Here is a 12,460-nt window from a genome sequence, read left to right on the forward strand (position 1 = left end):
AATATGTATCTGACTTAAATTGAACAAGACATGGGGGAAAACCCCTCTAGTACAGTGGCACCTCTACCTACGAACACCTCTACTTACAAACTTTTCTAGATAAGAACCAGGTGTTCAAGATTTTTTTCCCTCTTCTCAAGAACCATTTTCCACTTACAAACCTCAGCCTCTGAAACTATAACCGGAAAAGGCAGGGAGAAGCCTCCGTGAGGCCTCTCTAGGAATCTCCTGGGAGGAAACAGGGCCGGAAAAGGCAGGGAGAAGCCTCCGTGGGGCCTCTCTAGGAATCTCCTGGGAGGAAACAGGGCCGGAAAAGGCAGGGAGAAGCCTCCGTGGGGCCTCTCTAGGAATCTCCTGGGAGGAAACAGGACCAGAAAAGGCAGGGAGAAGCATCCGTGGGGTCTCTCTAGGAATCTCCTGGGAGGAAACAGGGCCAGAAAAGGCGGGGAGAAGCCTCCATGGGGCCTCTCTAGGAATCTCCTGGGAGGAAACAGGGCCAGAAAAGGCAGGGAGAAGCATCCGTGGGGCCTTTCTAGGAATCTCCTGGGAAGAAACAACAGGGCCGGAAAAGGCAGGGAGAAGCATCCGTGGGGTCTCTCTTGGAATCTCCTGGGAGGAAACAGGGCCGGAAAAGGCAGGGAGAAGCCTCCATGGGGCCTCTCTAGGAATCTCCTGGGAGGAAACAGGGCCAGAAAAGGCGGGGAGAAGCCTCCATGGGGCCTCTCTAGGAATCTCCTGGGAGGAAACAGGGCCAGAAAAGGCGGGGAGAAGCCTCCATGGGGCCTCTCTAGGAATCTCCTGGAAAGAAACAGGGCCTCCACCCTCCCTGTGGTTTCCCCAATCGCACACATTATTTGCTTTTACATTGATTCTTATGGGAAAAATTGCTGCTTCTTACAAACTTTTCTACTTAAGAACCTGGTCACAAAACGAATTAAGTTCGTAAGTAGAGGTACCACTATATTACTGAATATTAATTTGAAAACTGAGAATGGAGCAAAATAAATGAATAAATAAATATTCAAAATAAATCCATGTGAATGTCTTAGGCTGTAGCAAAATGAGCCAAGGAAACAAATGCCAGTTCTCTTAAGCTGCAACATTCCCTAAACGTGACGTCTGAGAAAAGTTACGAAGCTCTTACTTTGTCAACACCCATTCGCTTAAAACCTGCTTGTAGGACCTTGAAATTCTGAATGTATTCGTGTTCCAGCTTTGCTTGGAATTTCACTTTCTTGAGTGTGACGGAGCCTGGGAAGAGCATGTCCATAAACTGACAATAAGCAGCACCTGGACAAAGGAAAGAGAAACATCCTGGTGAAAATTAGATCTTATCAAAGGCATTTAGGGAAAACATCACAATCTCCACATTCCTTTGTGGCTGCCAATCCTGTTTTCTGTGGGAGGTTGCCTGGCAGGAGAAATTTGTGGGAGGGACAGGATTCAAACAGTTGAGTGGGAAAGAATCTCCAGGGGAAGAGATACCATTCTTTAGATCAGAGGTCTTCAAACTTGGCAACTTTAAGACTTCTGGACTTCAACTCCCAGAATTCTCCAGCCAGCACCGCTGGTTTTACTAATTCAATTTACCAAGAATTTATCAGTACAACTCTCTCCACAATTGCTGTCAAGTTCAAACCACATTTTTGCTGTCGCAATGATTATCACTTCCATTATCTTTTTTTTTTTGCTGCTGCAATCATTATCACTTCCATTAAACCATTATCACTGGTTTGTGATGACAACTACTGTACAGTATATAATAAATGTTCATTTTTTTGTTCAGCAATAAATGTGAATTCTTCTTCATTGAAAAGAAATAAGACACCCACTGAAAATAAGATGTAGCACATCTTCGGGAGCAAACATTAATATAAGATTTTTGGAAAAACAGGATATTTCTCTCTTTTTAAATGTTGTTTTTGTTTTTTGTTTTGTCTTTTTGACTCCTTTTGTTGACTTGCTTGCTTACTGTTGTTATGATTATATATATTGTGTTATTTTTGCAAATACATTACATATGTAGCTTTTTTAAAATAATACGTTTTTTTAAAAATTCTAAAATTAAAAAGAGAACACACTGGTATATTTCCCTTAGGGCATGAAATGTCAGTCCTTGGTCTTGTGCAAAGGGTTAGTTATCTTTTTAAAAAACAAAAAAGGAACAGCAGATTTGAATCAGTCAAGATGATTACAAAGGGCACATCAGGGATCTGGTCACTCACGATTTAACTGTTGAAAGGAAGCGGAGTTTGGAAAGCAATAGCAATAGCATTTAGACTTACCGTATATACCACCTCATAGTGCTTTTACAGCCCTTCCTGGAAGGGAGGGAGGGGGGGAGGGAGGGAGGGAGGGAGGGAGGGAGGGAGGGAGGGAAGGAAGGAAGGAAGGAAGGAAGGAAGGAAGGAAGGAAGGAAGGAAGGAAGGAAGGAAGGAAGGAAGGAAGGAAGGAAGGGCAATAACCCTTAGACTTATATATACCACTTCATAGTGCTTTTTCATCCTTCTCTAAGCTGTTTACAGAATCAGCCTCTTGGCCCCAACAATCTTGTATTTTGGTTTTTCGTATGTTGTGAGTCATCCTGAGTCCTCAGAGAGGGGTGGCATACAAGTCCAATAAATGAATAAATAAATAAATAAATCTGGGTCCTCATTTTACCCACCTTGGAAGGACAGAAGGCTGAATCAACCTTGAGCCGGTGGTGAAGTCTGAACTGCTGAACTACAGCTGACAGTGAACTGAAGGAGCCTGCTGCACCCTAACCACTACGCCATCCCCAGCTCTTGTAAGTCATTGAAAGGATCTTGTAGATCATCTAGTCCAACCCCCAGCTGAGGAGGCCCGTTTTTGACAAATGGCAGTCCAATCTTTTCTTGAAAGCTTCCAGGGATGAAGCTCCCACAACTCCTGAAGGCAACTTCTGTTCCATCGGTTGACTGCTCTCACTATCAGAAAGTTCCTCCTTATTTCCAGGTTGAATCTCTCCTTCATCGGTTTCCATCCCTTGCTCCTTGTCTGGGTACTTTAGAAAATAGCTTGACCCCCTCCTCTTTGTGGCAGCCCTTCAAATATTGGAAGATGCTATCCCGTCTCCCCTAGTCTTTCTCTCCACTAGACTAGCCATGCTCTGTTCCTGCAACCGGTCTTCATAGGTTTTAGCCCCCAGTCCCCTAATCATTGAATCGTTGACTGAGATAGGGAATGGGGAAGGGATTGGAGCCCCTCCCTTATGAAACCAGGTTGCAACGTCTTGGTCTCTTCAACCTTGAAAGACGGCATTGAAGAGATGATTTGATCAAAGGGTATAAAATCATGCATGGGACAGAAAAGGTGGATAGAGGAAAATTCTTTTCTCTATCCCACAATACTAGGACAAGGGAGCCCTCCCTAAAGCTCATAGGTAAGAAAGCGAGGACAAATCAAGGGAAATACTTCTTCACCCAGAGGGTCCTTGGTTGATGGAATTCCCTTCCAGAAGAGGTCATGACAGATGTCAGCCTTGATAGCTTCAAGGCAGGATTAGACAGATTCATGGATTCGAAGTGTATCATGGGTGGTGATTGAAACGGATGTCCATGTGCCACCTCTGTTTTGGTTGAGGCAGGCAGGATTCCCTTGAGTGCCATTTGTTGGGGGTCAGGAGAAAGGGAGGGTTTTGCCTTCTCTTTCTGCTCAAGATCCCCATGGACAATTGGTGGGCCACTGGGTGACACAGAATTTATTTGTTTATTTATTTCATTTATTTATTTATTGGATTTGTATGCCGCCCCTCTCCGGAGACTCAGGATGGCTAACCACAGTAATAAAACAATGTACAATAATAATCCAATAAATACTAAAAATGATTTAAAAACCCCTTATTATAAAAACCAAACATACATACAGACATACCACACATGAAATTGTAAAGGCCCAGGGGGAAAGAGCATCTCAATTCCCCCATGCCTGGCGGCAGAGGTGGGTTTTAAGGAGCTTACGAAAGGCAAGGAGGGTGGGGGCAATTCTAATCTCTGGGGGCAGTTGGTTCCAGAGGGCCAGGGCCGCCACAGTGAAGGCTCTTCCCCTGGGTCCAGCCAAGCGGCATTGTTTTGTTGACGGGACCCGGAGAAGACGCACTCTGTGGGACCTAACCGGTCGCTGGGATTCGTGCAGCAGAATGCTGGACTCAATGGTCTTTGGCCTGATTCAGCAGGGCTCTTCTTATATTCTTATGTTCTTATACTACCTAGATCCGGCCATGAATGAGGAATGATTGTGAGAAGATATGTGTTTTAGTGGGGTTTTCTAATTAATGTTTTTATACTCTTACCAAGAATTGTTTTCACTTGTTGGAAGCTGCCCAGAGTCCCTCGGGAGTTGGGCGGCATATAAGCATAATAAATGAATAAATAAATAAATCATCTTGGTTGCTCTTCTCTGCACGTCTTCTAGAGTCTCAACATCTTTTCTTTTTTGTTTTCTGCAAGTCAGGCTGTTTCGAGAGTGTGCTGGAAGAGTTCTTAGCTTAAACGCTTTGAAAATGCTTGAAACAGCAAGCGTGGAACTCGAAACACCAGTTTCACAATGAGGGAGGATGCTTCACTGAAAAGTTGTGCACCCAGAACTGGGGTGGTGCAGTGGTTAGAGTGCAGCACTGCAGGCTACTTCAGCCTTCTATCCTTCCAAGGTGGGTAAACTGAGGACCCAGATTGTTGGGGGCAAGAGGCTGATTCTGTAAACCGCATAGAGAGGGCTGAAAGGGCACTAGGAAGCGGTACATAGAAACATAGAAGACTGATGGCAGAAAAAGACCTCCTGGTCCATTAGACATATATAGCGCTTCGCAGTGCATCACAGGGAGGGAGGGAGGGAGGAACGAATAGCAAAAGCATTTAGACATATAGAAACATAGAAACATAGAAGATGGACGGCAGAAAAAGACCTCCTGGTCCATCTAGTCTGCCCTTATACTATTTCCTGTATTTTATCTTAGGATGGATATACATATGTTTATCCCAGGCATGTTTAAATTCAGTTACTGTGGATTTATCTACCACGTCTGCTGGAAGTTTGTTCCAAGGATCTACTACTCTTTCAGTCAAATCATATTTTCTCATGTTGCTTCTGATCTTTCCCCCAACTAACTTCAGATTGTGTCCCCTTGTTCTTGTACTAAGTCTAAATGCTACTGCTATTGCTAACCGTGATCTGGATGACCAAGAATCTCCAGAGACACCTTCCCTGAAAGCGAAGTGCTCAAAAGAGTGCAAGGCAACAGGGTTTGTGCACACCTATGAATTACAAGGAGTTCTTGACCTACAACCTTGCCCTCTGGAATCAACTCCCCTCAGAGATTCGGACTGCCCCCCACCCTCCTTGCCTTCCGAAAGAGCTTAAAAACTCATCGCCAGGCCTGAGGTTACTAGATCTTCCCCCTGACCAATGAATATTTTTAGCACAGTTTGTTGAATGAGTGTTAATGGAAGTTTTTAAAGTTAGTTTTTGAAGGATTGTTTTTAGGTATATTAATCGGATTGGTTTTGCTACTGTCCCTTTGTATAGTCCTAGGAGAGGGGCGGCATACAAATCCAATTAAAATAAATAAATAAAATTTAGTGACCGTTCACCCGTGGGAATGTAAGTGTTGGTAATGGCCTTTAAAGCCCTACATGGCATTGGGCCAGAATACCTCCGGAACCGCCTTCTACTGCACGAATCCCAGCGGCCGATAAGGTCCCACAGAGTTGGCCTTCTCCGGGTCCCATCGACCAAACAATGTCGTTTGGTGGGCCCCAGGGGAAGAGCCTTCTCTGTGACGGCCCCGGCCCTCTGGAATCAACTCCCCCCAGAGATTAGAACGGCCCCCAACCCTCCTTGTCTTTCGCAAATTACTCAAGACCCACCTTTGTCGCCAGGCATGGGGGAGTTAGGATATTCCTTCCCCTAGGCCATTACAAGTTATGTATGGTATGTTTGTGTGTATGTTTGGTTTTATAATGAGGGTTTTTAGTTGTTTATTAAATTGGATTGTTACATGTTGTTTTTTATCATTGTTGTTAGCCGCCCCAAGTCTGCGGAGAGGGGCGGCATACAAATCCAATAAATAATAAATAATAATAAAAAGCAAAGAAATATTTGGGCTCTGGTTCGTGTTGCACTGCAGAAGCTCCTTGCGGATGAACCTGAAATTGAAAGCCTGATTTTTTTTCTCAAAGGACTACAGAGAATCTCTGACTTACAACCGTTCATTTAGTGACCATCTGAAGTTAACAACAGCGGTGGAAAAAGCGACTTATCACCATTTTCCACACTTAGGACTGTTGTTGTTGTCGTTGTTGTTGTTGTTGTTGTTGTTGTTATTATTATTATTATTATTATTTATTAGACTTGTATGCCGCCACTCTCCAGTGGTCAAGCGATGAAAATTCAGAGGATTGATAACTGGCTGGTATTTATTACGATGGTAGCAGCATCCCCGGGGATGTCGGATTCACTTGTGTAATTAATTTAACAACTGCAGGGATTCACTTAAGTGTGGCAGGAAAGGTCGTAAAACGAGGCAAAACTCATTTAACAATCGCTTTGCTTGGCCTCAACTGAAGCAGTAAGTCGAGGACTACCTATAATCCTATTTGCACTGTATTTTAAAAGTTTTTTTTTAAAAAAAATCTGCGAGGTTACTGTTGTTACTGCAGACTTACATCCTCTGAGGCTTAATCGCAAGATGTCTCCACTGTTGTGACAAACACTAACCACCTTCCGCTGGGAGCAGCGCATTGATCTGCAAAACAACAGCTCCCACAGCCTTCTCTTCTGTTTCATAAAGAGCTTCAGATACAGGACAGAAATAAGAAGTGTAGAGAAGAGCAACAAAGATATGGAATTCCAAAGATTGGAATTCGACATTATGCAAGCAGGAGAACAAACTCTCAATAAACTTAGAGAGTGCTTGGGAAAGATTCCGTGGATGAGAATCCTCAAGGGGAAAACAACTCAAGAAGCTTGGGAAATTTTGAAAACCTCTCCAGGTTCCTAAGAGGCCAGTAAGGGGCGTACATAAGTGCACTGGAGTGCCTTTCGTCCCCTGTCCAATTGTCTTTCCTTTCTCTCACCTATCATATATATTCTCTTCCTTTCATATATCCTCTCCTCTAAGTTCACTTTCACCCTCTTTTATATTATCACATGTCTATCTTTCTTCCTATGTATTGGTGTATTGGACAAATGAATAAATAAAATAAATAAATAAAAATTATAAAACACTAGCACAATACCAATGAAGAAGAAAAATAATAATAGGTCCTGAAAGAAATCGGCATGGCCGCATAAAGAACTCTCTGACAGATGGAAAGACAAAAAGGACAAGTATTAAAAGTGGAAAGAAGGGGAAATAACTAAGGCAGAATACCAGCAAATAGCCCGAGGCTGTAAAGATAAAGTGAGGAAGGCTAATGCTCCAACAATGAAAGTTCTTAAGAAGAGGTTGGATAACCATCTGTCTGAAATAGTGTAGGGACTCCTGCCCAAGCAGGGGGTTGGGCTAGAAGACCTCCAAGATCCCTTCCAACTCTGTTGTTATTATCATTATATTTAGCCTCCAGTAGGAGACTGAAGGCTAAAACATATGAAGAACGGTTGCAGGAATTGGATACGGCAGTCCAGAGAAAGGAAGGACTGGAGGGGGATGGGAAAGAATACCAGTACAGTGATACCTCATCTTACGAACCCCTCGTCATATGAACTTTACGAGATACGAACCTGGGGTTTAAGATTTTTTTGCCTCTTCTTCCAAACTATTTTCACCTTACGAACCCACCACCACCGCTGGGATGCCCCGCCTCCGGACTTCCGTTGCCAGCTGAAGCGCCCGTTTTAGCACTGGTGGGATTCCCCTGAGGCTCCCCTCCATGGGAAACCCCACCTCCGGATTTTGCGATGCTGCAGGGGAATCCTAGCAGGGGAATCCCACCAGCGCAAAAATGGGCACTTCAGTTGGCAACGGAAGTCCGGAGGTGGGGTTTCCTAGCGAGGGGAGCCTCAGCGAAATTGCAGCATTTGCGATGCTTCCATTTTGCTGAGGCGTCCCTCACTTGGAAACCCCACCTCCGTTGCCAGTGAAGCGCCCATTTTTGCTATGCTGGGATTCCCCTGCAGCATCGCAAAAACGCGAAAGTCTGGAGGTGGGGTTTCCCATGGAGGGGAGCCTCAGGGCAATCCCACCAGCGTGAAAACGGGCGCTTCGGCTGGCAAAAGGGGTGAATTTTGGGCTTGCACGCATTAATTGCTTTTCCATTGATTCCTATGGGAAACATTGTTTCGTCTTACCAACTTTTCACCTTACGAACCTCGTCCTGGAACCAATCAAGTTCGTAAGACAAGGTATCACTGTATTCCAGTATTTGAGGGGCTGCCACAAAGAGGAGGGGGTCAAATTATTCTCCAAAGCACCAAACGCAAGAAACAGATGGAAACTAATCAAGGAGAGAAGCAAAGTGGAATTAAGGAGAAATTTTCTGACAGTCTGTCAAGCCGGTGCAGAGGTTGGTGATAAATGAACAGCTTGCCACACTATCTATGGAAGGTCTGATGTTGATGGGAACTTGGGAGGGGTGATTTTCAGGAGGGAGCAGATGCAGCCACAAAACATTCTTTCGAGGGGTTCAAGGACATCCTATGCCTAGCCACCTGGGCGGAAGCGGAAGGAGGACTGGCCATAATGGCACAATCTGAATGGACAATGTGACAAAAGTTGATGGGTGGAGGACAGAGGATGTGAACTTTCAACAGGGTGAGGAACTCCGATCCAGGTTTCCCTGTGTACAAGGCAGGAGGGCTCTGGAAATAAATTGAAACTTTGAGGAGCACTTTGGACTCCGATTTAGCTTGGATTGATTGATTGATTCATTGATTGATTTGTTTGTATGTATGTATGCCGCCCCTCTCCGAAGACTCGGAGCGTCTCACAATAGGAATACAGAATGCAAATCCAATGATTAAAAACAGTTTAAAACAGTTAAAAACCCTAGATTAAAAACACTCATACAACCCAAACAAACCATACATAAAACGGAACGGCCGAGGGGAACCAATTTCCCCATGCCTGGCGGCAAAGGTGGGTTTTGAGGAGTTTGCGAAAGGCAAGGAGGGTGGGGGCAGTCCTAATCTCCAGGGGGGAGTTGATTCCAGAGGGTCAGGGCCGCCACAGAGAAGGCTCTTCCACCGGGTCCTGCCAGACGATATTGTTTTGTCAACAGGACCCAGAGAAGGCCAACCAAGGTTCTGGGTAGCATCTACTTCAAGTGGATGCTACTTGGAACCTTGACACAGTCAGAACAATCGACCAGTGGAACAGCCTGCCACCAGATGTGAATGCTCCAAGGTACATTTCAAGGTACATCTAACACCATGCAACTACACAGAAACCTAAAGACACCCGTCCCCGAAATGTGGTACGTTCCAAGTGGGATTTCAAGCCGATTGGGTCAATGCTGCAAGGCTAGTACACATTCTATGTCACTTTTGGTAAGCTGGGTAGCAGATAAGTTTAATAAATAAAACAAATTTACACTTGAGATAGAAGGTAAGCAACTACCCACCAGAGAAGGCCCATTCATGTTTCCAGCTGCTTAAAAGGAGAAATTGTAAGGAGCAAAGGCCTCGGACGGCCTTCTGATCGCAGGGGACTTTCTTACCTGAACAAAGTTGCTCTATCTTGGTTAAAGTTAGTTGTAACGACTCGTTGATCCAGGCAAGCATGTCATGTCGGCTTAAGTTATCACTCGTCACAGAGGTGGAATACACGTTCACAGCCATTTTCTAAAGAAAAATCCATGGAGAAAGGACACTTTTACTCAAGAGTTCAGAGTCAGAGCTGTTCCGAGACATCATCTGAATCATCATCAATTTACGGCACTCACTTAAGCTCACTTTACCAGAAAGAGGGCAGCTCAATTAGGGCAACTTTAAGATGGATGGACGTGGGGGTTTTTTGTCGAGTCACCTTGGTATATGAAGGAGCATCACAGCTGCCTTTTTTGCCTGTCCACCCGACTAGGGGCCATATTCCAAGGCAGATAAACTTTTTTTTAATAGCCGACAACTATAATCCATAAATGTAACATATTTTTGCTGATAATGAAAATGGAGACTAGTAGAGATCTATTTCGAGGTTCATCTATTTTCTAAAGCACCCAGACAAGGAACAAGATCTATTACTTGTCACCCTTCATTTTCAATTCAGCAAAAATATGTTGCACATACAGAATATAGTTTGTCGGCTATGAAAAAAATTAACTGCCTTGGGTATGGCCCTGGGTTGGGCCAAGAGGCAAAAGGAAGCATTAAGCTCCACCCATATTTGGGTATGCCAGGGTGATTTGACAGAAAAAAACATATATACATCTATATATCTGTGTATGTATGTATATAACATATTTTTGCTGATAATGTATATAAAATATTATATAATATACTATATAATATATATATAATTAAAGACCCAGATTGTTAGGGGGAAGAGGTTGACAATGTAAACCGTTTTGAGAGGGCTGTAAAACACTGTGGAGTGGTATAGAGGTCTAAGGGCTATTTCTAAGTGCAAAGAAAGGGAGGCAGGAAGGAAGGGCTATGGTGGCGTAGTGGTTAGAATGCAGCATTGCAAACTCTGCTCACTGCCAGGAGTTCGATCCTGACCAGCTCCAGGTTGACTCAGCCTTCCATCCTTTCTTGAGGACCTTGATTGTTGGGGGCAAGAGGCTGACTCTGTAAACCGCTTAGAGGGGTCTGTAAAGCATTATATAATTCTAAGGGCTATTGGGAGGGAGGGAGGGTGGGAAGGCCATGGTGGCATAGTGATAAGAATGCAGCATTGCAGGCTGACTCTGCTCACTGCCTGGAGTTCGATCCTGACAAGCTCCAAGTTGACTCAGCCTTCCTTCCTTCCTTCCTTCCTTCCTTCCTTCCTTCCTTCCTTCCTTCCTTCCTTCCTTCCTTCCTCCCTTCCTTCCTTGAGGATGCTATTGTTGGGGGAAAGAAACTCAAAGTGCACTATAAAGCACTGTGAAGCTGTATATCTAAGTACCATTGCTGCTACGCACAGTCGTAGGCAAGACAAGGAAAACAGACCCATTAGCAGCTAATTCACATAGCTTTTCTGTTAGGAAGGATGTGATGTCGTCTCTTATGCTCACTTGCATAGAAATCGCTCTAGGCCAGAGGTGTTTTGACACACACACAAAAAGGAACTGACAAATGGATCCGAGATTTAGCACCCTTAGACCCAAAGGAATAGGAGCTTAGTTAAGGGGGAGGGAAAAGGAAAATTAATGGGGTCAGAGATAGTTGAAGCCAGAGGAGGGTACTATAGGATGAAAATTTGGATCTTAAGGAAATATTCCGCAGAGCAGAAAGTATGACAATCAAAATGAAGGAAGCAACGATGGCCAAGAACAGAGATTTGAGGAGAATATTTGAAGCTGTGTTGAAATGAAGGGACCTTGGCACTCTCTCAGCTTGGTGGCTTGCTTGCAGATGTTTAATTACCCAACTAGGTAATGTCATCAGGGCTTCATTTTTATACATGCAAGAAAGCCACGAAGCTCAGGGAGCACCAGGGACCCCCACAGTTCTTGTCCCCCTCCAATTTACAAACTCCACTCCCTTCCAACACTGATGATGTTGCCAAGCTGGGTAGCGAAACATCTGAAAGAAAACAACCAGGCTCAGAGAATACCAAGGAGCCCTCGGCAATCAAGAAATTATTGGAAACAGAAGCCAGAGAAGGAAATTATTTTAGCACCAACCACTACTGGGTGCAAAACATCAAGGTATCATCACTGGAATGGAAGGGGCCAGGCTACCTACGGAACCGTCTTCCTTCCATCTCATTAGGTTGTCCCACCTGGTCAGGCCTCCATCAGCTGAAGATCTCCAATTGGCAAGGGTCCAAGGAGAGCACCTTCTCTGCTGTGACCCCTGCCCTCGCCAATATCACCTCCCCCTCCCCAAAGGCCACAACTCTCCAGGCCTTCTGAAAAGGTGGGAAAATCCTGGGGTGGAAAAGACAGCTCCCCACCCCCCCCAATTTTATTCATTCTGCTAAACAGATAATTTCCTCAACACTATCAAATTACTCATTAAGGTTGCATTAATATTAATCTTCTCATCGTTCCCATCACCAAATCTCCTTCTACATACGACTATAACCCTGTTGCTTGTATCTTTCAGATTATATTGTTTTAATTAGTTTCCTAGTGTGATTTTTATTATTTAAAATATTTAGACACCTCCAATCCTGGACATAAATTACTGTTTCAACTCCTACCCTCAAAACATCACTAGGGAGCACTGCACACCAAGACAACTAGACACACGGACAGTCTTTTCCCCAAACGCCATTACTCTGCTAAAGAAATAATTCCCTCACCATTGTCAAACTATTTACTAAGTCTGCATTACTATTACTATTAGTCTTCTCAC

The 12,460-nt window shown here is 44.2% G+C and overlaps 1 protein-coding gene across 4 annotated transcripts in view; it reads right to left on the minus strand.

The window, feature by feature from the left end:
- MAPRE1 (microtubule associated protein RP/EB family member 1) overlaps positions 1 to 12,460 on the minus strand; it is a 49,606-nt gene that overhangs the window by 34,082 nt on the left and 3,064 nt on the right. For all 4 annotated transcript variants that reach the window (XM_070744340.1, XM_070744342.1, XM_070744341.1 and 1 more), the window contains exons 2-3: positions 9,676 to 9,799; positions 1,145 to 1,290 (exon numbers count right to left, since the gene is read on the minus strand). In XM_070744340.1, coding sequence (XP_070600441.1) covers positions 1,145 to 1,290; positions 9,676 to 9,796 — 267 coding nt within the window. In that variant the 5' untranslated portion in view covers positions 9,797 to 9,799. The remainder of the gene's footprint in view (positions 1 to 1,144; positions 1,291 to 9,675; positions 9,800 to 12,460) is intronic.

This window comes from Erythrolamprus reginae, chromosome 3 (genome assembly GCF_031021105.1).
Source record: "Erythrolamprus reginae isolate rEryReg1 chromosome 3, rEryReg1.hap1, whole genome shotgun sequence".
NCBI lineage: Eukaryota > Metazoa > Chordata > Lepidosauria > Squamata > Dipsadidae > Erythrolamprus > Erythrolamprus reginae.